The sequence below is a fragment of the Bos taurus genome, chromosome 14 (genome assembly GCF_002263795.3).
Source record: "Bos taurus isolate L1 Dominette 01449 registration number 42190680 breed Hereford chromosome 14, ARS-UCD2.0, whole genome shotgun sequence".
Lineage (NCBI taxonomy): Eukaryota > Metazoa > Chordata > Mammalia > Artiodactyla > Bovidae > Bos > Bos taurus.
Genome location: NC_037341.1, coordinates 60531144 through 60557303, shown reverse-complemented (window position 1 = coordinate 60557303; position 26160 = coordinate 60531144). Strand labels below are relative to the sequence as shown.

Sequence of the window (26160 nt, the reverse complement as noted above, 5' to 3'; positions counted from 1 at the left end):
ATTTCTTTTACAAATCGAAGTTATCATAAAAGGAGACAGTATGATAACTTATTCACAGTATACTTATTTGTTTCCCTAACATGTCAGAAACTTGTTAAAAAATAATCTATTCAATTCCTTGTAATCACTCATTGTATCATGAATAATTTGAAAGTTTTTGTTTTATTTTATTGAGGAGTAACAAATGTACGTGTCTGGTCTTATCCTTTCCTTTACTTGTGCATATACAGAAGTTAATGAAGAAACTAGACATGTGGAAGAGCAGGGGGGAGAAAAGCAGGGTGAAGAGGTCAAAGCAGGTCTGTCTGTGTGTTTAAAATAAATAATCGAATGTTTTAGAAGTATGACTTTTCTATTTCATGAAGACGTTAGGCTCTAGATTTATAATCTGGAATAGAGAACAGATTGTTCAGTCCTAATTTTAAAATACTTACTTAATTTTATTGATGGAGAGATAGTACATGAGCTAAGTAACTTATCAGAATATTTAATTGACCTGTTTGAACATTCTCCGTGTTGTTTAAATCAAAGTGAAATTATAGACAATGCATCTGACCAAGGTTTATACCTATCCTTTACCCCAGCTTTACATTCAGTTCGTGCAGTACCTACTGAAACACTGTATTTTGCCACGTGTTTCATTGAGTGCAGATACACTAAAGTCCTAGATTCTCCTCTCAACAAGTTTGATTTTTTAGAGGTAAATTACAAGTAAATTTGGGAAGAATATAAATTTTAAAATTTTAGTTCTTGAAACTTTTAGAAACCATCATAATTTATCCATAAAATTTTCTCTATAATAAGGTCAGGGACTCCCCTGGTGATCCAGTCATTAAGAATCTGCCTTGCAATGTAGGGCATGTGGGTTTGATGCCTGCTTGGGGAACTAAGATCCCACATGCCATGGGGCAACTAATCCAAATGGAAAAAAAAAAAGAACAATTAACCGTAGGTTCCTCTTCATCCCAGCTCAGTATTGCTCTAATATTTATTGACAATCCTAATTTCTCTTCAAAGAGTCCTCCTTCTACATGGAATGAAGACACTTCATTTTGGTATTTTTAAGCCTCAATTATGTTTACATATCATAATTTTTGCTTTATCAAAATGTTTATGAAAGGATTTAACTCAGCAGTATATTGTGTTCATGAATAGTAGTGTGGACTCTACGTGCCTTTTGTTCTCTCCTTTATCTTGTGTGAAAGCAGTGCCACTCCGTATATTGTGCATAAGATACGTTTTCATGGGTGCATTCTTACAGTAGTGATTGTAGTCTAAGGCAGAAAACCCCTTAAGCTGCGACTGCTAATTTTTAGTAATGATTTTTAATGTTATAAAGATGAGAAAAATTATCAGTGTAAATCTGGTCATGAAAACAAAGGCAAGTTTAGATTCCTAGATATAGAAAAGTGTAAGTATGTCTGTTCTGAACATATCAGATACTAACTACTAGAATGTAACACATCTTCCATTTTCCTGAAGTGCTTTAGGAATAACTTTTTTAAGAGAATACTGTAAGAATGAGCTTCATTTTAATTCAGCTGTATAGTTAAAGTTTCCCTGCTTGCCCATTGCTATATTTCTGAAACTAGTCCATACAAATACTGAAGGTCTTTCAATACCATTCAAGAATTGGCATTTGCAGTAAAGTCATTGTTTGGGCTATCATTAGTTTAGAGACATCAGCAGTAGTTCATTTTACTTTTATTTATTTTCAACTTAGTTATAAGGAAACCCATTCATTGAGCCAGTTTGTCACCTATGCTTGATTCTCAAAATCAACTTAATTAGTAAATTATATTCATTCTTAAATTAGAATAAACCATAACTGTAATCTTCCTAACATCAAATGACTTGTTATTCTTCATTTTATTTTTATTATAGGCTAGGAAGGGTATACTTTACTCTTTAGCTCAGTACTGCAAGGTGTCATATTTAGTGCATGGGTTTGTTTCTCTAGTGTGTGATATCATCTTTTGTGGTGTGCTTGATTTTATTTGGGTTGTTAATGACCTTAATTATTCACTGTTGTCTGTTTTCAATGTTATAAAGACAATGAGGGAGAAACACCAAATCCACCTAATAATGGAAAAAAAGGCAAGTCTAATATGAAGTTAATAGTGCATTAATATATGTTAAATATCCTGTATTGACATTTGTGATGTGCATGAATGTGCTTTCTTTACTTAAATAAGTATAAATACAAGTGTAGTCCCAGCTTAAGTTATCCAACGTTTTCTGCTCTTTTAAAAATATATTTCTGAATACAAAAATTTTTTTGAAGTACCTACCTTATTATTGGATCCTAGTATAATCTTATTTTATTAAATTTATGGCATTAAAAAGTTTTACTTTATTGGTCATAATAAGGAATTATGACCAATAATAAGGAGATTCTGAGGGAAATAGTGATGGTTGTATTATTATGCATTTAGAAAAACAGCATACATAGTTTTCAATCCAGAAATATTTTTTAAATTGAACTATTTAAAACTATTTTAAAGTAAAAATGAACTTAATCATAAGTTCAATAATATTAAACAAATTTATAATATTTGTAGATTTTTCACAGGTTTAAAACTAAAATTTGTAGCTTTTCAATCTTACATGTAAAGGTTCTAGTGACAATGGTTATTGGGACCTCAGTCACTTACGTTCATTATTTATTTTATCATTTATATAAAACGCCTCTTGACTGCAAAACCTCACCGTTGTGATGTAGACCAATCCTACTCATGATATAGTTGGACCTAGAAAGAGTTATTGATGAAAATTTGAAAAATGAAAACTCTGTATATTTTACTTAAGACTAACTCTCATTTTTATTTAGTTTAATCTTTTCATCTTCTACTTATAATTAAGGTCTAGGTGTCTAATATTTCTTATTGGCATTTCTTTTGGGAGAGACAAATTTAGTGTTTATTTTGAATCTCATATTAAAGTTCATGAGTAAGGTTAAGGTAGGAGGTTGTTTTTTTAATTGCCTAAAGCATGTTTGTGGATCAGTGAAATTTATAGAAATTAAAGTGTTGTTACTTTGTTCTTTTACTTATATAGAAAGAGAAAACAGTGAATTTTAACTAATGAAATACTTTCACCAGACTTTTTTGTTTGTTTCCTGACCTCTAATTGACTGTGAATATTGTTTTTATATATTAATTTTTATTTTATGTTGGAGTATAGTTGATTCCAGGTATAGTGAATTCCAGCTGTAACTGTGTGTTAGAAATGCTCAAGCATTGAGTTCCTCATTGATGGACTTTCACCATCCTCTCTTCTGATTTAGTATGGAAAGGGAAGAAATAATGAAGCTAACTTTATTCTGTCTCTTGGTGTGAAGGGCCCACATATCATTTTGGAATAGATGTAGTGTATGTTGCAGATTATCGAGATATATGATCAGCCAGAACTTCTCCATTAACCCTATATTAAAATCAAATTCTTTGGTTCATGAAATTGGTTTCAATTTTCTCAAATAATTATTTACCTAAAGGCAATCCTTTTTGATACATTGCTTTTCATACCTCCAGTGAGTTAAAATGAGACAGCTTATTCCATAGCATGATACTGCTAAGTCGCTTCAGTCGTGTCTGACTCTGTGCGACCCCATAGACGGCAGCCCACCAGGCTCCCCCGTCCCCGGGATTCTCCAGGCAAGAATACTGGAGTGGGTTGCCATTTCCTTCTCCAATGCATGAAAGTGAAAAGTGAAAGTGAGGTCGCTTAGTCGTGTCTGACTCTTAGCGACCCCATGGACTGCAGCCCAGCAGGCTCCTCCATACATGGGATTTTCCAGGCAAGAGTACTGGAGTGGGGTGCCATTGCCTTCTCCGTAGCATCATACTACAAAACTCAAAGAACAAAATAAGAGGCGAGTTTCTAGTTTTTTTCATTATTCATTCTTCCTACAAAGAATTTATGCATTCTTTCTACAAATAAAACTATTATATTCCAGTCTCCTTTTGGGAGTACTGGAGATATACTAGTGTACACATAAAACAAGGTACTTGCCTCATTGTCCTTATATTTATTAGGGGAAGCAAGTGATAAATAATGTATCATATAATTTCAGATACTGACATTTACAAAGAAAAAATAAATCAGGATAATGGAATAGGTAGTGTTCTAGAGAGTAAGGGTAAATGATTCCTGATAATTTTTTCTGAGAAGTATGTCATATTTGAGCAGAGACTTGAATTACCATTGTGAAGGTCTAGGTAAGAAAAGGGTATCTGGCAGAGGGAACAGCAAGCATGAAGGGTCTATATGGGAGCAAGTTTGACTTGTTCGAGGAACAGTAAAGAGGTCAGCTGAGTACTACAGAGTGAGAAAGGTGGAGAATGATGGTAGGTATGGTCAGAAAGGCTGGGGAGGTGACCCATATATGACCTATTGATCACTGTAGGACTTTGCTTTTCACAGAATGAAAAAGAAAGATTTTTATTAAAGTGACACAAAAACTGTTTCTTTAAAAAAAAAAAATCAGTTTGATTGTTAGATTGAAAATAACCCGAAAGAATGAAGATTAGAAACAAGGAGAGCTAGTAGGAGGAATTCCTAATAACCCAGGAAAGAGGTAATGGTAGCTAACTTATACCAGAGTAATAGGAGTCATTCCATTCTGGATAGATGTGCAAAGATAGAACCAACAGAGTTACCTGATGGGGTAAGAGAGATGCAGTGATAACATCCAGGTATTGGCCCGGAGTAGTTGGAAGGATATGGAGTTTCTATTAAATGGTAGAGGGAAAAACTTGAGAAAAGTAGAGTTGGTGGGAATATCAGGTGCTCAATTTTAGATATAAGATAGATATGTTGTTAGACATGTAAGATATGATGTCAAATAGGCAGTTTGAAATGTGTTCTGGATTTTACTTTAGAGATTCAGACTATGTAGTTTTAGATTTATGAGTTATCCTTATAAAGAGAGACTTAAAACCATGATGCCCATTGAGATCACAAGAGATCACAAGTGTAGACAGCTAAAAGAAGTCTGAGGACTATGAACTGAGCTATTCTTATTTAGAAGTTGAAAGGTTGAAGAAACAAGAAACTTAGAAAGAGTAGGAGGAGAGGTAGAGGGGAAGCCATGGATTCTAGCGTCCTAAGTGCAAATAAAGTACTTGAAGCAAAGAGAATTATCAAGAAGGTAAAATCACTCGATTTAGCAAATAGGAGACCATTGTGTTAACCTTTTTTTAGAGAAGTTTTGGTGGAGTTGTAAGGGGTAAACGGCCAATCGTTGTTGTTTAGTTGCTAGGTCATGTCCAACCCTTTTGCGATCCCATGGTCTGTAGCCCACCCCACCTCTATCCATAGGATTCTCCAGGCAAGAATAGTGGAGTAGGTTGCCGTGTCCTCCTCCAGGGGATCTTGCCAACCCAGGGATCAAACCCGCCTCTCTAATGTCTCCTGCATTGGCAGCCAGGTTCTTTAACCATTAGTACCACCTGGGAAGCTCCCCGCATTGGCAGGTGGAATCTTTACCTCTGAGCCAAAAGGACGATTAGAGTGGATTAAAAGAAAGAAATGGAGGTTTTTTGCCTGGGAAATCCCATGAACAGGGGAGCCTGGTGGGCTACAGTCTATGGGGTTGCAAGAGTCAGACCCGATTTTGCAACTAAACCACCACCACATAGACACCTTTGGCTATAAAGGGAAGAAAGGAAATAAAAATCTGGACTAAAGGGAAAAGTCAGGGGAGCAAGCAAGAATACATGAAAGATATGTGGGAAACTTTGTGCTCATTCTTTGACTTGTAAATCTAGATCAGCTAATTTGTTCTCTAGAGTCATCTGCCTATAGTTTGCCAAGATATGTATCGTGTTCTGTAGCTTTGTTCCTAGATCTAGAATCAAGACTTAGATTTGGAAGGAGCCTTATAAATCTGATAAAACAGCTTTGCTTCACTGATAAAAGAGCATAATCTAGAGGATTAGCTTTCTTCAGTGCACGTAGGAGCAGATTTCTAGTCATGACTCCCTGTGTTATACATGCACATACCATGCCTTTTCAGATGAATGGCATTTTCCTTGCACGTGTTTCAACCATGTGTGTATGTGTGTTTTAGATATTAGTCAAGTTCACCTCAGCCAATAGCTGCTATTTCCAATTTGTTGTACTAGGCAGTCATTGAGAATGCAATGATCAATAAGATACATTTCCTGCTTTGGGGAGCTCCCAATAATAATTTGATGATAAAAACAAATAAAATATAGTTGGTAAATTTATAACATATTACTTACATAGAGTCTCTTAAGATTGTGATACATACAGAGGAAGTAAGTTGTGAAGTGTTCTGGGTGTGTTTTCATGCCAAAATATTTTCCCACTGCTTGTGATAGTACTTCATATTCTGATATTCTTTAATGGCTTAATTATTTTAATACTATAAAACAGAATTTCCAGAACACTGAAATGTAAATTTTCCTGAGGGGACTGATCTGAGTTATTATTACATAGAAATTTCAAAGGAAACAAGTTAGAGCCTGTGAATGGAGAAAGTCAAGTATGGGGACAGAGCTGCTGGAAAATGTGGATGAGTATTTGGTACCTTGGGAGGGTGATCATGATAAACTCTGCCCTGAAGTAGCCCCTTGTGAATGGGCTTCCCTCACAGCTCAGTTGATAAAGAATCCACCTGCAATGCAGGAGACCCCGGTTCGATTCCTGGGTCGGGAAAGTCCGCTGGAGAAGAGATAGGCTACCCACTCCAGTATTCTTGGGTTTCCCTTGTGGCTCAGCTGGTAAAGAATCTGCCCGCGATGCAGGAGACCTGGGTTTAATCCCTGGGTTGGGAAGACCCCCTGGAGAAGGGAAAGGCTACCCACTCCAGTATTCTGGCCTGGAGAATTTCATGGACTATACACAGTCCATGGGGTTGAAAAGAGTCAGACATGACTGAGCGACTTTCCCTTTCACTTTCTACTCTAAATAACATTCCTTGCTATGTAAATATGCTATAAATTAACTTCTCAATTTAGTTTATTTAAATTGCTTACAGTAATACTTGTCACAAAGTAAGTACTATTATTTCTTGCTATAATCTTGTGTTTTCAGCAAGAATCTGAAAATTTGGATTTCAGGTGAAACTAAACCTGATTATGATCACTCTGAACCAATTATTTCATATGTATTATTTAGTGGTTTTGAGGAAAATAGTAGCCCTGATGCTGTTCTTGGTCACGTAATTTGCATAAGCAACAGTACAAGGAGGAGAGAAACTCCCTGAATTGCAGTATGAATCGGTGCATGTTGTGCAGCATTTGTACGTGGTTCAGTCCACATGTAAAGCTCAACATGCAAATGTCTAGAATACTTTTCTCTAAGTTAAAATTGCTTAAACCATTTGGACTTTTCCAGTTTCATAATGTTTAGAGATCTCCACTGGAAGTCAATACATCAGGTTTTAAACTCATTTCTACTCTTATGCGTATGACCTCTGACAAGGCTTTTGTTGTAATTTCTCTGAACCTCAGTTTCCTCTTCTGTAAATAAACTAACCTGTAAGGATCTTTAACAGAGACTAAGTGTTTTGGAGATGTGGCTAAAAAATTGTTAGTCTCAAATAGCTTTTACCTAATTTATAGTTTATGATGTTATTAGTGTTTTGTTAACTGTGTCTGTTTTGGGAAACTTAATGGCCATATCCTACTATTGTCCATTAGTGAGCCATTCACTGTGGGATTATCAACTAAACTCTACCACACTGCCTTCACAGTCAAGTTCCTAAAGATACACAATGAGACGTAAGGAAAAATATTTTGTTCCTTTGAGTCTCAATGTATAGTTGCCTACATCATTTCATATATAGAGAACCATATAAATAAGAAAGGAAGACAGGAAGGAAGGATGGGAAGAAGAGGGGAAAAATACAGGTTTCAAAGGAATCAAAAATAATAAAATAACTTTTACAGTCTTCATAATGGATACTTGCTTCTATAAGTATTCAAGGAATCAGATAGCATTTAGGGTGACGGTGTGGACAGGCTTCGTTTTGCTGGCTCTCTGTATTCTCACAAATGCTTCTAGAGTAAAGAGAGTACCAATACCCATGTCTTAATTTCCAAATTTGCATAATATCTAGATAGGAATAGATTTTATAATGGCATTGGTAGATATTTCCTAAAGACAGCATTCCCTGCTAACTTGGATGAATAACACTTTGACAAAAAATAAAATGGGAGAGACTGAGGGATACGTTAAAATAGCAAGGAATTTATCATATATTTCACTCAATTACATCTGTTTTATAGAATAATAGCTTGGTGACAGTGAACAAGATGGATTTGAAAGACTGAGGACTTGTGACTGTTTAGGGTATTTCAGTAGGCAACTATATGGTGACCTCTATTACTTAACTTGTAAACAAATATGTTCTAATTTCTTTTCCTAATCTTCCCTTTCCTTCATGGTAGCCATTCTTCCTTATTTTTGTTTGCTTCCCCTTTTGCTCATTTTATTTCTTTTAGATTACCAAAGCCTCAATTAATCTAATATGGGAGAGAACCCCTCCTACCTCACACCTTTCTGCAAACTTCAGCCATTTTTCCACAACACACCATTTTTGGCTTCCTAAATACAAACAGCCATCTTCTGTTTGTTTGTGAAAATAGCATAATCTTAGGAAGGTGACAGTGCTACATAAAGACCACAAGTTTTGGAACCTTGGTTCAGGGCCTGCCTTTATAGTGGGCCGACCTTGTGACTCTAGGTCCTTATGTCAAGTTAGTTCATCTGAGAAAAGCAAATCTTAGCATATCCCAATATGCTATTTGGAGAATAATCTTTTATCCCCAATATGCTGTTGTGAAAATCAAATGAGGTAAATCCTGTGAAATTGTTTGTGAACCTGGGCAACTATTTAGTTCTGATCCTTATTAATCAGTTCTTTATTTTCTTACCTGTAGAGAACACCTGATAAAATGTCCTTTCTGTGGTTTATAGGATCAGATATGATGCTGAATGTGAAAGTACATTGAAACGCATAGTATCATACAAATACAGTCTTTTAACATGGGGATTTGTGCTCTTTAAATTGTTGTCTTGATATAGGATTGTACTAGCTGGAATATAGGCATTCTGTAGACATGTAGGTTTTTAAAATATCACTTAAAAATATCTCACAGTTTAATTTTCATGAGTAAGTTGTTTCTTCAAATCATCTAATAGTTATTAAGTCAGTCTTTAGGCTTCCCCATCTACAAATTAAATTCATAACTGAATGTTTACTTGATGCAATTATCCCCCTAGAAAAAAATGTTTTCTTTACTTGATTGGGTTTCTAGTTTGCAGCTGAGCAATGGGACATTCTTTCGAACTCATACTTATCAACTAAGTTGCTATGCATCTCTGATTTTTCACCTCTACTCTTTGGTAGTAGATGTACAATATCATGGGTTACTACTTTGTACTTAAATCTTAAGGTCTTTATTATTTAACATTAAGAAGACTATTTTTTAAATTACCACAATAATTCTTCAATACTTCAATAATCAATACTTCAATAATCCTTCAAAAGAAAAGACTGTCTTTAAGGGGCTGCATGCTTAGCACTTTTTTGCTATTTTTCTTTAATGTAACTAAAACACTTTTCAAACAATTTGAACATTTTCCTGAAATTTTCTATAGTTTATTCTTAATGACATTAAGTATTTCATTTTAATTATATGACCAATAAATTCAAAGAGGGCTAGGTATGGCTAATACTTCGCATTGTTTCTGGAGTGATGAATTAATTATTTGGTAGTCAGTTCAGTGCTTTTTATGACTAGTTCTGTTTTAAATAGACATTTGAGTTTCAACATAGGGTTTGATAATAATCACATTTAGAACTTCTAGAAAATCTTCTAGATTCAGTGTCTTAATTTTATCGTCTCTGGTGTAAGTACTCTCGCACAAAATCTTGACTAATCAGTAGTAAGAAGACAGAGCAACTCTATAAATTTAGAGCTGGCATTAACCTTTGAACTTCCTTACTGTGAAGGTAACACATTAGAGGCAGAGGGGCTATAAAATTTGTCTAAGGTTATACACCTAGTTAATGGCAGAAATGTTCCTAAAAGCCACCTTAGTCCAGTTACATATCTGGTACCTCCTTTATCAATCATTGATAGCCTTGATCTAAGTCTTCTTTCATTGTTGTATTGTCTGGTATTTATAAATGGATGGTTATGAGATTTTTTTTTTTGTTACTTCCATGTAATAGATTTTCTTCAACTAAAATGTTTGTCAACTCAAAAAAGTGTTTAAAAACTAACTCTGTTTTGTGTTAGGATATTTTCCTTCACACTTCAGAATATGCTTTCTACCAACATATAGAAAAGTTGAACCATTTTCAAAACAAGCTATTTCTACTTCTACACACTGTCTTACTTCAGAAGGTAGCATATCATTCTTTTTTGGAACATCACAAACTCTACCAAATGGTGAAATTTGAAATAGCTTTTTAAATGACAAATGTATAGGATTTTAGAAAATTTGATTTTAGAACCAACTCTTTATTGCTTGTGAAATCTTATATATTGATAGATTACCAAAAGTGCTGGTCATTCAAAATCAAGAAATATTGTATTATAAATGAGTTTATTATTTTCCCCAACATAGGGAAATTAGTCTGTTGTTTTTGTGTTAACCACAGATTAATTTTGACTAAGAAGACATCATTTCTTTGTTCTTTTAACTAAAGAGGATTTAACTAGAGTCTTGAAATTTATCAGAAAATTTATTCTTTAAAAAAGGCTTTTAAGATTTCTCTTTCCACTAACAGTTGATTCAAACATGGCGTCTTTATCCAGATTGTTTACTATTTGGGAATGCTATTTTGCATCTTTATCAGATTATTATCAATTAGAAAATCAGGGGGGTAAACTACATGCCAAAGTACAAATTAAATACTCTCAAAGCAAGAAGTTTATTTCCTGCTGATTTATGCTGGACCAGAGTAAAATGCCTTTACTAAATAGCATTTACATATTTCAGGTCTAGGAACTGAAAAACCCTTATGTTTAATGCAGTCAATTCTAGCAATATAAGTAAATGAAGATAGTAGTATACTCAAAATCATCCATATTTGATGTTGCAATATAGCATTTTTTTTTCATTTTTGATAGTGTTTTTTATCTTCCTGATTATATTTTGCTTCAGTTCAGTTCAGTTCAGTTGCTCAGTCGTGTCCGATTCTTTGCGACCCCATGAATCGCAGCATGCCAGGCCTCCCTGTCCATCACCAACTCCCGGCATTCACTCAGACTCACGTCCATTGAATCAGTGATGCCATCCAGCCATCTCATCCTCTGTCGTCCCCTTCTCCTCCTGCCCCCGATCCCTCCCAGCATCAGAGTCTTTTCCAGTGAGTCAACTCTTCGCATGAGGTGGCCAAAGTACTGGAGTTTCAGCTTTAGCATCATTTCTTCCAAAGAAATCCCAGGGCTGATCTCCTTAGCTTAATATTATAAAATAGGTTAGTATTTCATTCCAGTATTCCATTATTTATGGCCAAAGGTGAATAAGTACCAGAGGATCATTTATGGCATGGTGAAACCTCCTGGGGATTAAAATGTCCTTAGATGGTAACTGTCTACTTGACTTATAGCTTTAGAAACGTGAGTAAAAAGAAAAGCAAGTGTGTATACTTAAGTGTGAATGCTACTATGAGATTAAGATCGAAGAGTGACCAGTGAATCTTTTGAAACATGATCTACAAGGCCCAACGTGATCCGTACTCCCTCCACTTCCTTTTTCACTACCTCTTTAACCTCACCTTCTGTGATTTTCCATTTTCTCTTCACTGTACTCCAGCCAGGAGACCTCTGTGCTTTCCTAGAACATATCAGACATTCTTCCACCTCAGGACATTTGTGTGTGCTGTTCTTCTACCTGTAGTGCCCTCCCTTAATAATCATAGGCATAACTCCCTTACTTCCTTAAGTTCCTCACTCAAAACCTTCCTTCTTAATCAGAATTTCCTTGACTAACTATTCAAATTTGCATCACACCTTGCACAGTTCCCTTATTTCTTACCTACTTCATGTTTGTCTTCTTAGCACTTAGCAGTATCTAAGTCACAACATATTTTACTCATTTATCTTGTTTATAATTCATTTCTCCCACTAGAATATAAATTTCATGAAGCCATGGATTTTTGTCTTTTGTTGTTGTTGTTATATCACCAATGGCTAAACATGCCTGGATTATAGTAGGCGCTGAATAAATATTTGTTGAATGAATGAATGTTATATTATACTACAAATAATTCCAAATGATTTTAGGTAAGCCAGATAATGCATATTCAATGATACCAACCTAATATTCATTTTTTATTAAGATACTAATTTTTATTAAGATAATATTCCATAGCACATGTATTTTTCTGTTGTTGAATGAAAGTACTAAATATGGTAGTAAATAAATCACCATTTTATCTTATTGTATATTAAATGTAACAGATTTTCTCTTGATTTGTATGAAAATCTCTGTATTTTAGTTCCATATAAACATTTCGTTTACCACACTAATGTTTAGCAAAATGTTTATTTATAATACAAATTAATATTATTCAATATGTATTAAAAAAACTTTATTTGATATATCACTGAAATCATTTTCTTTATACATTCAATAATCTTTTATTGAAAATAAAGTTTAGAATTTCCTGAAAGTAAACTTAAGTGCTTTGGATTTTGAAATCTATAAAACAATTTTAAATGTCATATGTCTATATTTAAAACATTAACTGCATACTACTGAGAGTTTATGGAAGAATTTACAGGAAAAATAATTTTTTAAAATTAGATCCCTGAAGTATTTTTAGGTTTTTAGAACACAAATTATCTAACATGTCTGGCAACTCTGATTATATTTTTTGATTTGTATTAGAGTTACATGGGAAGACCAGCAGAAAAAGGTGAATGGTACAATAAGTGATGACAAACTATTGCCGACAAAGAAACACCAGTCTGAGCCAGGTTTGTCAGGATTTGGAAAACAGCTGAAAGCATGGGGCTATAAGCATTGCATTTCATGCTTTTTGAACATGTGTGTGCTGTTGTGCCTCGTTTTTCTCACTTTGGTGTGAACGTTAGAGAGTGTAGAGCTTGTTTAGATTAGAATGGTGAAAACAATTCAAGATTTATTTAGAAAACTAGTTATACATGTTTTGAAAAAAGCAATAATTTTATTATTAAGATTATTTCTTTAGGGAAATGGTGACTAACTTAAGCACAAATAATAACATATATTTGGTTGTTCAGACCCAAATGAAATGAAAAGTGTTACATCCCTTTACAAGTTCTCTAGAAAGCTCAGTATATATATATTTTAAGTTTGTCTTTGTAGGCCATTCCTTATATTTAATTGCAAATGCTATCAAGGTATTATATCAATTGGTAATGATTTACTTACAACTTCTGGAGCTAAAATTATTGCAACCCAAACAAGACAGAATGATGGCATAGTATGTGAATTCAATAGTCTCTTCAAGCCATTAATTCTACCAGTAAATTGAAATAAAGTGATTTTATTTTCTTCTTTCTTTCTTCTCTTTTTCTGGGGAGATATGATTAAGTAGGAGAGGACAAAAACTTGAACCAGAAGCAAAAGAAAGAGATGCAAAGTGCAGAGACAAGTCAACTGAATAATCAACACTACTTTTAATCAGTAATTGGATGAGAGTACAATGAAAATTTCATTCAAAATTTAAGAATGCTAATGGTGTTTTATAATACTATCATCTTTAAAAATTATGTTTATAGTAACAAGGTTAATGTATTTTTATGCAGAAGTTCAGGTCGTGTTAAATCTCTGAAACCTGTAGTTTAAAATATGTCAATATAGGAACTTCCCTGCGGCCCAGTGTTTAGGACTCCGCCCATTCACTTTCACTTTCACTCACTCCACAGAGGGTCTGGGTTCCATCCCTGTTAGGGAACTAAGATCCTGCAAGCCACAGATGTGGCTTAAAATAAAATATCAATATATAAATAAAACTAATTTATTAATAAGTATTCATTGCTATGTTGTTGTACACCTGACATTATGGTAAGCACTCAGTTCCTGGGGTAGACAAGAGAGATGCAGCAATTGCCCTCATAGAGCTTACATTCTGGCAATAATACATAAGTTAAAAATAATTATACTAAGGATTTAGTTATAATTGTGATAGTGCTATTAAAGAGAATAGGATGTTTTGAGAAGTGTTGTGTCACATAAGTCTGGCGGGCAAGGATAAAAATGTGTGCTGTGTTGTGTCCGACTCTTTGTGACTGCATAGACTGTAGCCCACCAAGCTCCTCTGTCCATGGAATTTTTTAGGTAAGAATACAAAGTGAGTTGCCATTTCCTCCTCCAGGGGATCTTCCCAACCCAGGGACAGAATCCTTGTCTCCTGCATTTCTGCATTGGCAGGCAGGTACTTTACCACTGAGCCACCCGGAAAGCCCATAAGGAAAAAATGCCTTTGTGCAAAAGGCTTAATCTGTGAATTCTTTGTTAGTGAAACAATTAAATTCTAAAAATTAAAAAAAAAACAAAACTGAAATCATATTGAGAATTTAAATATATTCATAAAGTTGTAAGAAAAATATCTTACACTTTTTTTCAAATCTTCAATTAAGAATCACTTGTTTCATCTAAGAATCACCAAAATATTGATATATGGCAGATACCAATCACAGTATTGTAAATCATTATCTTTCAATTTAAAATAAATATGTAAATAATCAGTTTATTTGGAAAATAACAAGTAGCTTAATATATTTCAGAAGACTTTAAAAAATAAAGTATAAAATTGGTTTTATGTTATGATTTATATTATGATTTATGTTATAATTTTGTTATGATTTTTTAACAAACATTATTAGTGTAAAAATATCTTCTTGTTGTGTTGTGTGATATGATTATCCTTGGTCATAAACTATTATTTATTTCTCTTGGTTGCCGTCATGAATACCTTTGTCGCCATATATTATTTATGTAAATAAATTACATAAAAATCATGAAAATTTCATGATTAATTTCATATTAAAATCATGAAAAGATACAGTATTTGGCCAAATATATTTTTAAGCCTCACAAATGAAATTTCTTAAATTTCCTTTAGATATTTTTAATTTGTATATTCTCATATATTGCATATATTTTTATTACTTAAGTCTTTAATTAAGTATAAGCTATGTATGCAGTAGAGAAAAATTAATGCAGTTAGAGTGCCTTAATGTCATGGTTTAAAATGTTTATAGATTTTCCTACCTTGGTAATTGTGCATTTTCCTATATACTGGGAAATTCCTGGGAATTCAAACCCTAAATGTCATGAGTAAGTATGCAATATGCTAAGGCATTAAATACTATGTTAAATTCTATTGTTCATAAATATTTTTGTTTCTAAAAGGAAGGTAGAATATGTTGAGAATATTTTTAATGATTGAAACTTTGGAATGATAGGATGGGTAGAAAACAGTGGGCTGATTATCAGGTGGGCCTAATTGCATTTCAATAGCCTGTTTATGAGTTGGACTTCACAGAAGACCTCTTTGGATTCACTCCTTATATTTAAATATATCTACCATATTAATTATCAGTAATTATGATCAGTGTTTACTATATAATTTTTATTCATTAAAATCTAAGAGATCATCTTCCATCAATAGTCAAAGTTTTTTAATCAAAGGATTATTGTAGTAAACTTGTGGCATTAGAAAAAATTTGTAAAGGCTTGAACCCAAACCTGAGATGCATTGTTGGCTATGTATCAATCACATTTATTGTTATTTTTTTCTTTTGCTGTCTTACGAAAATTTATACAAGAACAACACTAGGAATTTTGCATTTTAAGGATGTATACTAACAATTAAAACACTGCTTGAAATTTTTATTTTAAATATGACTATGCATCTGGAGTGCTAAATGGCATGATATAGACTAGAAAATGGGTTAACAAAACTTAGATGAACTTTAAGTAATATGGGTTAGTATCTGCTTCTTTAAATAAAAATACATCTCTGAACTAGGTTGTTCTGAGAGAAATATCAGCAAATGTGTGATTTATTTTCAGTATATCTAACTTAACTAACAGCAATATAGATGAAAATCCCTGGGAAGGATAATGACGTTTATTGAATTAGTATCTTTGATGTGATCATAAAATTCAAGAATTTTATAAATGATTTTAAAACCTAGGTTTTATGTTTAATCTTCAGAGTAAATCATTAAATATCTTCTTCATGTAGAATGTGTCGTAGATTTGGGGTAGGCCGTAAAGTTAACAAACCATTCTTAATGCTAATCAAGGACACGCGAGCATGTAAAATCTGTTGTTTATTTTCTCAATAAACAATCCAATTCTAGACTAGAATACTATGCCTACAATAACATACTGTTTTTAAATGATGAAAACAAAGTTAATCTGTTGAAATTTATTATTTTCACTTTGTGAGTTATCTGTTCTTCTAGTAATTAGCATAATATATGGCAAAAGAGCATAGTTTTACATAAAATATTTTATCTTATATTTTACTTAAATTCAAAAGTAGTTTGCTGCAAAAGCTAACTTCAGTTATACTAATGAATGTTTTAGACTGATAAAATTTCTCTTTCTCCAGAATAAAAAACTCTTGGACTTAAATAGTTCAGAATCTACAATACTTTGAGATGTAATTATAAATGATTTCTGATACATGTGATGATTAATTGATAACTATAAAAAAAGATTGTCCACCTTGATTTGTCTTTTTCTAAGTGGAAGGTATGCTGTAGCTAGGAAAACCTACAATTGACTTAGCTACTTTTTGTATAATTACCGTGAAACGTGACAGTGCTACTTACCTTGCTGTATCTTATCTGGAAATAAGTGCTTACGATTTTCTGGAAAAGTGAGGGCAATGAAGCACTTTCCTGGGTGACTGTATGATGATACAATTTTTTGGAAATTGAGAATATTCAAAGTAACAAGTTATGTTTTACTACTTGCTATAACATTTTCTGTTCATAAGCCCCTGGTTTTAGCATTATATGATTTAATGTATTAACCTTTAGTTTTTTCCAAAATAGAGTTTCCATATTGTATTTTTTATGGATCTGCAACTATGGTGAAGGCAGGGATTTTTTTTTACTCAGTTCAACCTTTGGAGTTATGCTTTATAAAATTTATCATGAGGCAAACTAAATATTCAAAAGTGTGTTATGTTAGTGAATTTCATACTTAAAATTTTTCCTTGATTATTTTGATATTTGTGCTTTTGTTTTCTTTCATTCTTGAATACTCTAACCTTTCTTAAAAGTAGAAACAATATATTTCAGACTAAATCAATGTTTTAATTTAGTCTTTAATTAAATGCTAGTCTAATCCATCTTATCTGGGAAAAAGAATCAAGGTTGTATTCTTGGTTAGTATTAACAGGCTGGTAATTTCTAATTATTTCTGGATTGTTTTAGAATGAATATATTTTGGCAGGAGAACATGATATAAAACAAACTAAGTAGATATTTTATAGAATGCAAATCAACTGATGGGAATTTTAGAATTAAGTACTGCTGATACCTTCAGATGTAAATATAGCATTGTTAACAAGGATATTCTCCTGGAATAATGTGAGATTTCGTGACTTATGAGTTTACTTGCTCATTTAAAGTTGGTTCCATTTTCATTAAACATACAGATAAATTATAAGGCCAAGCCTGTACTTAAGTGACTTTCTTTTTTATGATAAGTAGTATGCTATAGTTTGGAAATCAATTATTTTAAACTCCTTCAAAAGTACTCTAAGCATGTTTTTCTTCTGCATTTAAAATTGCATTACAAGTAAGACTCTAAGGATAGAATCAGAAAAAAACTGGCACAGCTAGGAATAAGAAACAAGATAAATATTTTTGTTAACTTTAAAAATGTTAATATTTCAAAAGATCATGCTTCACTTATTCCAATAGGTAGGTAGAAACTTGTGTAAATATTCAATAATCTGAAGGTTGTTGCAAAATTGTGGAAAGTAATAACTAGTTTAGAAAATAAATTTGAATCACTTAGATTGAGGAGTTTTTCAACAATATTTTTGTCACAGTAGGGAAATTTTAATTTGAAATCTGTAAACTTTGATAAACATTTTGATTTTTTATTCTAGGTCTTTCCTGATCTTTATATTGTTGAGATACCTACTAAGTAGATGCTTTGCTTAGGCTTTATTTTGAAAAATATCTCTCCTTCCCTCAAAGGAAACATTCTAAGGCTCCTATGACCTTTAAAAAACCCTCATGCGTGCATGCTTTGTCACTTCTGACTCTTTGCAACCCCATGGACTATAGCCCCCCAGGCTCTGCTATTCATAGAATTCATAGAGTGGGTTGCCATTTCCTCCTCCAGAAAAAAGCCCTCATACTTATTATTAACTTTTAATTACATGCAAGTTCTAATATACACTTGAAGTCTTAAGGCTGTAAGTGTATATTTTATCTATATCTGTATAGATCTATCTACTTAATCACAACCAGCTATGGTGTGACAGTAATAGATCCCTAAGAGAGGGTGTACTTTTACTGTCTTTAATCTCTCTAACTGGTTATTGGTTAAATGAAGTGTTAGAAAGATTTCTGATTAGACTTGCCATTAACAGCACTGAAGGTAGAATGTTTGTCACAAAGTAAGGATTAAAGGAAAAGTGAAGGGAGTACTTTTAGCTTCTTCAGGGTTCACAAAAGCCTGTAATTTATTATAATAATATATGTGAAATAAGTTTTTATAGCTATTGCCATTGAAATATGACACAGCTGTTTAAAGGATATAGAGTATAAGCATCTCTTTGCAAAAGTGGATATTCTAATACAAACAGTATATAATTAAAGCTATATCCACAAAGAAGACAGGAAAGCCAAACATTTAAAAAATATATTTGGTATAAATGAAAGCTATTCATTGAAATTTTATGATTTACATTAATATTCGGTCTTCTAATTAAAGTTAAGTGATATTTATGTAAGATTAAGATCTATTTATTAAGTGATCATGTTGACATAAGTAATGTAAAAATGAATTATTAGGCACTTTCAGTTCATAGTGAGGTCATTGTTAAAATCTTTCAATTTCATCCTTTTCTATAGTATAAATTTTGTAGTATTTTCTCAAAACAATGAAATTGTTGGTGCTAAGTATTACCATATTCTTCACAAGAGTAAAAAGCATTGGTGAATTACTTGCATAGTTAGTTGTACCATGTACCTCTTTTTAAAAGCATCTAGTTAATACAATATAATAAAATATCCAGTTCAGGTGTTACCATGAAAAAAATTAGTTTTTTCTTAATTGACTTTTTATTTCACATGTTTTTATTGGGTCATATAGCATCTAGTAGAAAGAAAATTGATCTGTAGTTGGAGACCTGTGTTCTATTTCTGGTTCTGGCCTTGAGCTTATTTTATGACTTTGGGTAAGTCACTCAAAGTCTGTATGCTTCAGTGGGTTAGAAAGAATTTTGAATGTTTTGAATCCATACCACATGAGAAATATTGCTTTAATGCCATTATAAAATACTCAAAATACAGGAAAATGCTAGATAGCAAAAGAAGCTCTACTTATTTATGTTGCTTTTATGTTTTCTGCAAAAAAATAAAATATTTTCTTAGAGGTGGAATATACTTAGGCGGTTATTTTGTCCAATTCATACTAATTTCATTTTAACGTGTGTGTAAGCTGCTTTAGTAGTGTGGTAAATATGTATGTAGGGAAGTTTTTACTGTAGGAAATGATGCAAATATGATATTAATATATCTCAGCATTAACCCATTGTATTACTATAGCTCATATTTTCCTATTTTATCTACTTAGAGAAATGGGTGGACTGGGATGCAGAACAAACTATGGTATATAGCATGATAATTTATGAGTGTATTTCAGAGGATAATACTTTTCTATTGGTCGATCCTATTGGCAAACTCTAGTTTGTATTATAATTGTGATGAGATTTACTGTCTACTTTTGATTGGATCAAAAGTGTACTTGCATAGTAATCAAAATGACATTAAGTTTCAAAATGTGTATTTTTTTTTCAGATCTCTAGAATTCATACCAGGATTTCTCTTCTCTCTTAAAACATAAAGCTTTGGTTACCTCAGTACTTCTTTCCTAGTGGAAAATTTTCATTTTCCAATATTCAAAAAGATAAATTTGTTATAGGAATGCTTTCTCTCAAGAGTTATAATTTCAGTATATCAATATTCCAAACATATTTTGATAAAACACGTTTTTCTATAAATCACTCAAAAACCATGATACAAGTATTGCAGAAATGAGTGTGGTGTTTTGATTTAAGAATTTGTATCACCTGATTTGAAGCTAAGAAAGTAATTAAAATAGGCCATTTTGATTTTGTGTTATAATGTTTATCTGTATCAGTCATACTAACTCTTTAATATCTTTGAAAAAAAATTTTCTTAGAATGCTCAGTTTACCGTACATTTCCTGCTTCAACACTGTATAAAATGTCTTCTGAACTTTTCCACTATCAATGGATAAAGAAGTGTTTCCTAAATACGTGCCATATTTGCTATAGGAGGTGTTGGATTTGGATGGGCAAATTTCTATGCGAACATCAATGATCTGTTCTGTGATGTCTGTAAGAATTTTCTGAATAAATAAGCCTTATAAGGGAATATGATCAAAGAAAATTTATTGTAATTGAATATTAACTTGAATTATAATATTTAAATAAAGCCTTTTATTTCAGCTAGTCTGTTATAATGAGTTTTATTATATTTGTTACTGCAGGATATTTTTATCATAATATGTTGTACTGAAGTATTGTGAATTATTGCCCTAATGGTCATACTTTATTTTCATATATGTACTGACAAATTTAGGAAACTTGAAGGGCATAGAAATAAATTATTTTTATTGCTCTTTTTGAAGATTATTCAATTAAATCATTTCCTTTCAATGATAACTAAAAATTCTAAAAGCGTTTTCACAGATCTGAAATGGATTTAGTAATGTCTTAAACAATATGGCCTTACAAGTACTGTTGTTTTTACTAATGATATCTTTCTTCAGCATCACTGTTCAGGATTGGCTGTCCATAAATAACTGTCAACATTTGAATCCTCTTTATTTCTATACTAACTTTACTTTTCTGATTCTGCTAATCCATAGTAGCTTAACCAGTTCACCATCAGTTCTTCCGTATTTTTTTTTCTTTTAATATGGTATGTATTTGATTATGTCTTCCCTACAACTGTGCACAGGATTCTTTCTCAAAATGGTTTGAGGCCCTTTCCTTCAGTGTCACTTTTACCTTTGAGTACATCCACTCACACCCGTCTCCTTTGTCTATGTCTGTCCATTACACGGTGTGATCACAGAAGACGTGGACGCCACAAGGAGAAGACATGCAGGTCTGTCTCTTCTACTGTTTTCTTTGCTATTTTTCATTTATCTAACTTGTCTTAGAAATTTTTTTTTACTATATTTTACTTATTTTCTAATTTTTCATTCTTTTCCTATATTAACAAAATGTTAAATCTGCAGGCATTTTTATTTTAGGTAGTTGTATATTCATCTTTTAGCAGCAACTGCTCCAATTAGATGAATAAAATTAAATTATTGATTTTATGTCATAGAAGTATATATATACATTTTTTCCATAACTGGGTAACTAACTCCAGATTCAAATATATGTATGTTTATGTATAGTCAGGTAGGTTAAATTAACAAATTAATCATACTTCAATTTGTTTTAGGCTTAAAACTTATTTTAAAATTTTTAATACATAATTCTAAAAGTATTTTATTTCTATCTTGAGTTCAGCAGTGTGTTAGAACATGGAAAATCATTAAAGACCTAATACATGCCCTAAACAAGCTGTCAGTATCACAGAGGAGTTAAAATATGTGGGTAACATGCTATGTTGATGTGCTAAAATGGATGACTCAACAATATGTTCTACAAAGGTATAAAGTCAAATAAAATCTGATTCGAATAGATGGCCAGACAAAGTTTCATGAAAAAAGTGAACATTTATTCAATACTCATTTACTGAGTACTCGCTGTGTGGTACTGTTCTAGGTGCTGGAAATCACAGGGCACACAAAATAGCCCCTTTCCTTGTGGACTTTTTCTAGTATGAGTCTAACAAATAAGCATAATAGTATTACAGATGCTATGAGAAATATATACATATAATTTATATGTATATGTAGACTACAGTGGAATCACAAAGGATAGTGTTATCATTTCCCCCTGAGAAGTGTGGGTATTAGTTCAAGAAAGGCTTCATGGAAGCAGTGATCCTTGAGTTGAATACTGAAAGCTAGGAATATGTTGACCTTATGTGTGCAGAATATATCAGGCAGAGGAAACAATATGGTGGAATGGCTTCAGATTTGTTTAGACAAAAGTAGGCAGAGGAGGGTTTCTGAAGTTTTGTGTAAGTTACTGAAACATATAAAGCAAGAGAGGGACACAATCAGATATTTGCTTCTAGAAAGACTGCCTGGAGGCTTGGTAAAAAATGGACTGGAACTATATAAGCAGAAATACCATTTATGAGGATACTGCGTAAATCAATTGAGAGATCAAAATTGGCTGAATTAAGGTACCAGTAGAGGCAGTTGATTCCTGAGAAGTTATTTAAAGATGTAGAATCTATAAGACTTAGTTACCAATTGGACATTATTGTTGTAAGGAAAAGAAAAAAGTAAGATAATAATCTTGGGTGACTGAAATGTTTGGATAGGTGATGGTATAGTTTATCTTACAGGGAATATGAATTGAACAAAAATTTAGGGTGCAAAATAAAGAGTTCAGTTTGGGGATGGGTTAGTTTGAGGTTTCTCTGGAATATTCATCTAATATCTGTGTTTGGATATATGGGTCTGGAGCTCTGGAGAGAAGTCTGAGCTAAATTATTTCAATTATAGTATTCTAAGCATGAAAATGGTTCCTTTTTCATTTTGTTTATCTGGTTATTCTGAATATTGTTCATTGGTATGTATTATTTCAAATTTGCTCTTCAATTCTTATTATGTTTGCTTGGCATATGTACCATATTTTCAGTGCTATGAGCTTACATTTGACATTTTGTTCTACTTGTGTTGTATCCTAAAATGGTAAGAGAAGTAACATTCATTGTAGGGGAAGTTTGACATACGTGTATATGTGTTTACATCTAAATGTACATATAAACTCTTTTTGAAATTTCCCCAAGTTTTCAATTTATTACCAATCATTTTATTTACATATTTTATCCATTTTATAGATAGTTTCTATTCTTGGTTACATCCTGTTTTTAATGGACATAATATTATTAACAAAAATCTAAGACACAGGCACTCAAGATTGCTCAATCCTGGGGAGTTCCCTGGCAGTCCAGTAGTTAAGACTCTGCACTTTGACTGATAAGGGCACAATTTCAGTCCCTAGTGGAGGACCTAAGATCATGAAAGCCATGTGGCGTGGGGAAAAAAAATATTTTACAAGATTGATTAGTCATGGGAAAACGTAACTCTAGTTACTACAGTGAAATTTTACAGAAAATGTGAATCACTCAGTTCATAATGAGGCACATGATGTCAACTCTGTTTCAGTACTGTGTTAGACAGCTCAGATGTTATGAGAGACACGGTAACTTTGAGAAATAATTTCTGTAAGTTTAAGCTTAACATTTTATTAAGTAATATTGTGATTTTTAACCAAAAAGTCTCGAATGAAATATATGTATATAGACATATATAAAAACATCACATCATGTATGAAAACTACTACAGATAGAGTATAATACTTAGACTTAGTTCTTTAAAGCCTAGAAATATTCAACTATAAGATAATAGAGTTAGGAAAGTTCTTGGAGCTTGAAACAAAAATACCCAAACATGGGATAAACGTGGTCTTGAGCATTTCTTCCTTGTGTGGGTAGTGTGGAAGAAACTGGAAAGATTATTAGATAGAAGTCAAGAGATTTAGTTTTAGTCCTATTCTTACTAGTAAGCTGTGATTACAGACATAATTTAATGTCTTTGGGTTTCAGCTGTTTCATATTTAAAAAGGGGGTTAGAATGCATTGTTTTTAAGTTTAAAACTTAATCCTGATTGTAAGATGTTACTGCTAAATTTTCAAAATAGTTTTCATGCACTGTTAATACTATGATATTCAATTTTACCTAGACCAGTTGGTCACTTTAATTTTCTTTCATAAAAGTACTGATATTGGGGGAATAGTGTTCCTGTAAGAAATAGTCTGAGAAGAAGTATTAGAGCAAAGACTGTGGTACTAGACTGCCTGATCAGTTTCACCACTTATTTGATATGTGATCCTGAGAAAGTTGCTATCAGATACCTCACCTATAAAATGGAGATAATAACATTACCATGTCAAAGTGCTTTCATAGTGATGAAATTAGTTAATATACACTATGTAAAGCACCTAGAAACTGTCTGTTACATAGTAAGTACTATGTAAGTGAAACTGTTATTTTATTATTATATAACATATTAAAAAGCAGTTTTTATTTTAGATCAACTATATTGAAGCCCATGCATTTTGATGTGTAGACATTCTTTCTATGATATGATAGAATGATAGCATTAATTCTTTTTGTTGTATTCATTGCAAAAGTCTTATTACTAGTTTGTGGCTACCAGTTTAGGAGCTTGTTGTCATACAGACTTGCACATCAGGACTGCTGTACCAGAAATGAATTTTATAATTTCTGAGGCAAGAGAGTTGGATTGAAACAGCAAGAACATTGAACCCATATAGGTCTGAATTCTAACCCAAGTCTGTCACTCACTAGAGATGTGACTTCGGGCTGCTTGCTTATACTTCCTATTAAGCAAAATGAACTGCATGTGATTAAGGACTTAATTATGTTTGATGAAAGCATAAAGAGTTTCTCTTTAGAGGGAGAATGCCTTTCTAAGAATAAAAGCAATGAAAAAATTTAAAAAGAGAGATCTGACTAAAATGTGTCAGGTATTAACTTCAAAATACCAAAATCAGCATAAACAAATTAAAAGGCAGACAACAAATTGTGAAACGTATTTGCAGCAACTCAGTATAAAGAGCCTTAACATCTGAATCACTTTGAAACAAATAGTATCAATTGTAATATAAATTGTATATTCCAAAAAGCTCTAATAAAAAAATGGGCAAAAGACATATACAGAAATTTTACTAAACAGGAAATTCATTGATCAATAAATATATAAAAATATTTTATTTCTTTCATAACCACTAGGGAGAGTGTGGTAAAAGAGTGGTAGCATAGTTTAATATAATCTTCCTAAAAGGCAGTTTTTTTCAGTATAAACCAAGAGCCTTAAAATTCTCATAGAGTTTTTACCTGGCAGAAATAGATTCAGAAAAAAGGCATATATTCAGATAACTTTCTTCCTCTTTGCTTATTTAAAGTTGTATGTTTAATATCTATAAAAATATTGTAGTATAAATGGATTGGTATGAGCAGTAAATAGGTTTCATATAAAAGAGAATAAGTTAGCATGAATATATTAAGAGATAATTTCCAAGGGAATGTAAATTAGGTTATAGTTTAACTGGAGAGAAGAATGTTACTTGACAGATAATAGTTTCTTTTATCAGTCTGCTTGAAATGTTGAGGGCTGGGGTATGGGAAATGAGGGGAGGGATGAAGAAGGGAACTGATAATGGGAAAGCCAAAGTTTAATGGACAGCAAAATGACAATAAATAGAAATATTGGAGATGGTTAGATAGCATCACCAACTCAATGGACCTGAATTTGAGCGCACTCCGGGAGCTGGTGATGGACAGGGAAGCCTGGTGTGCTGCAGTCCAAGGGGTCTCAAAGAGTCAGGCGTGACTTAACAACTGAACAGCAACAACAATCGGATTAATCAATTATGTGACACAACTGACAGGAAGAACCTACTCATAGGTTATAAGGTCGTGCTGAATGTAAAGGAGGTTGATAGGCCAATTCAAAGTATAGGAAAGAGAACCAGAAGGAATCTCTAAAAAGAAGATTACAGATTAAAAATTACCATATCACAGTCTAAGGTTGGCTTGTAGGGAAATAGCCTGAAGAAGCATTGCCAAAAAAGGAAATTAGCCAAGAGGAGATGTAGCTAGAAAAGAAAAAGGAGACGTTTTTAAAGGGAGAACATTGGGAAAAGAGAAAAGAATTAAACGAGCTGAGAGTGGTGTGTT

The 26160-nt window shown here is 32.6% G+C and overlaps 1 protein-coding gene across 39 annotated transcripts in view; it reads left to right on the top strand.

Moving 5' to 3' along the window:
• The window catches only part of RIMS2 (regulating synaptic membrane exocytosis 2), a 608892-nt gene that overhangs the window by 410729 nt on the left and 172003 nt on the right, over window positions 1-26160 (top strand). For 10 of the 39 annotated variants that reach the window (XM_059874482.1, XM_059874481.1, XM_059874480.1 and 7 more), the window contains one exon: window positions 21339-21371. The exons of 28 other annotated variants lie outside the window; for them this stretch is intronic. In XM_059874482.1, coding sequence (XP_059730465.1) covers window positions 21339-21371 — 33 coding nt within the window. The remainder of the gene's footprint in view (window positions 1-21338; window positions 21372-26160) is intronic. One more of the 39 variants, XM_025001673.2, reaches the window with a different exon arrangement.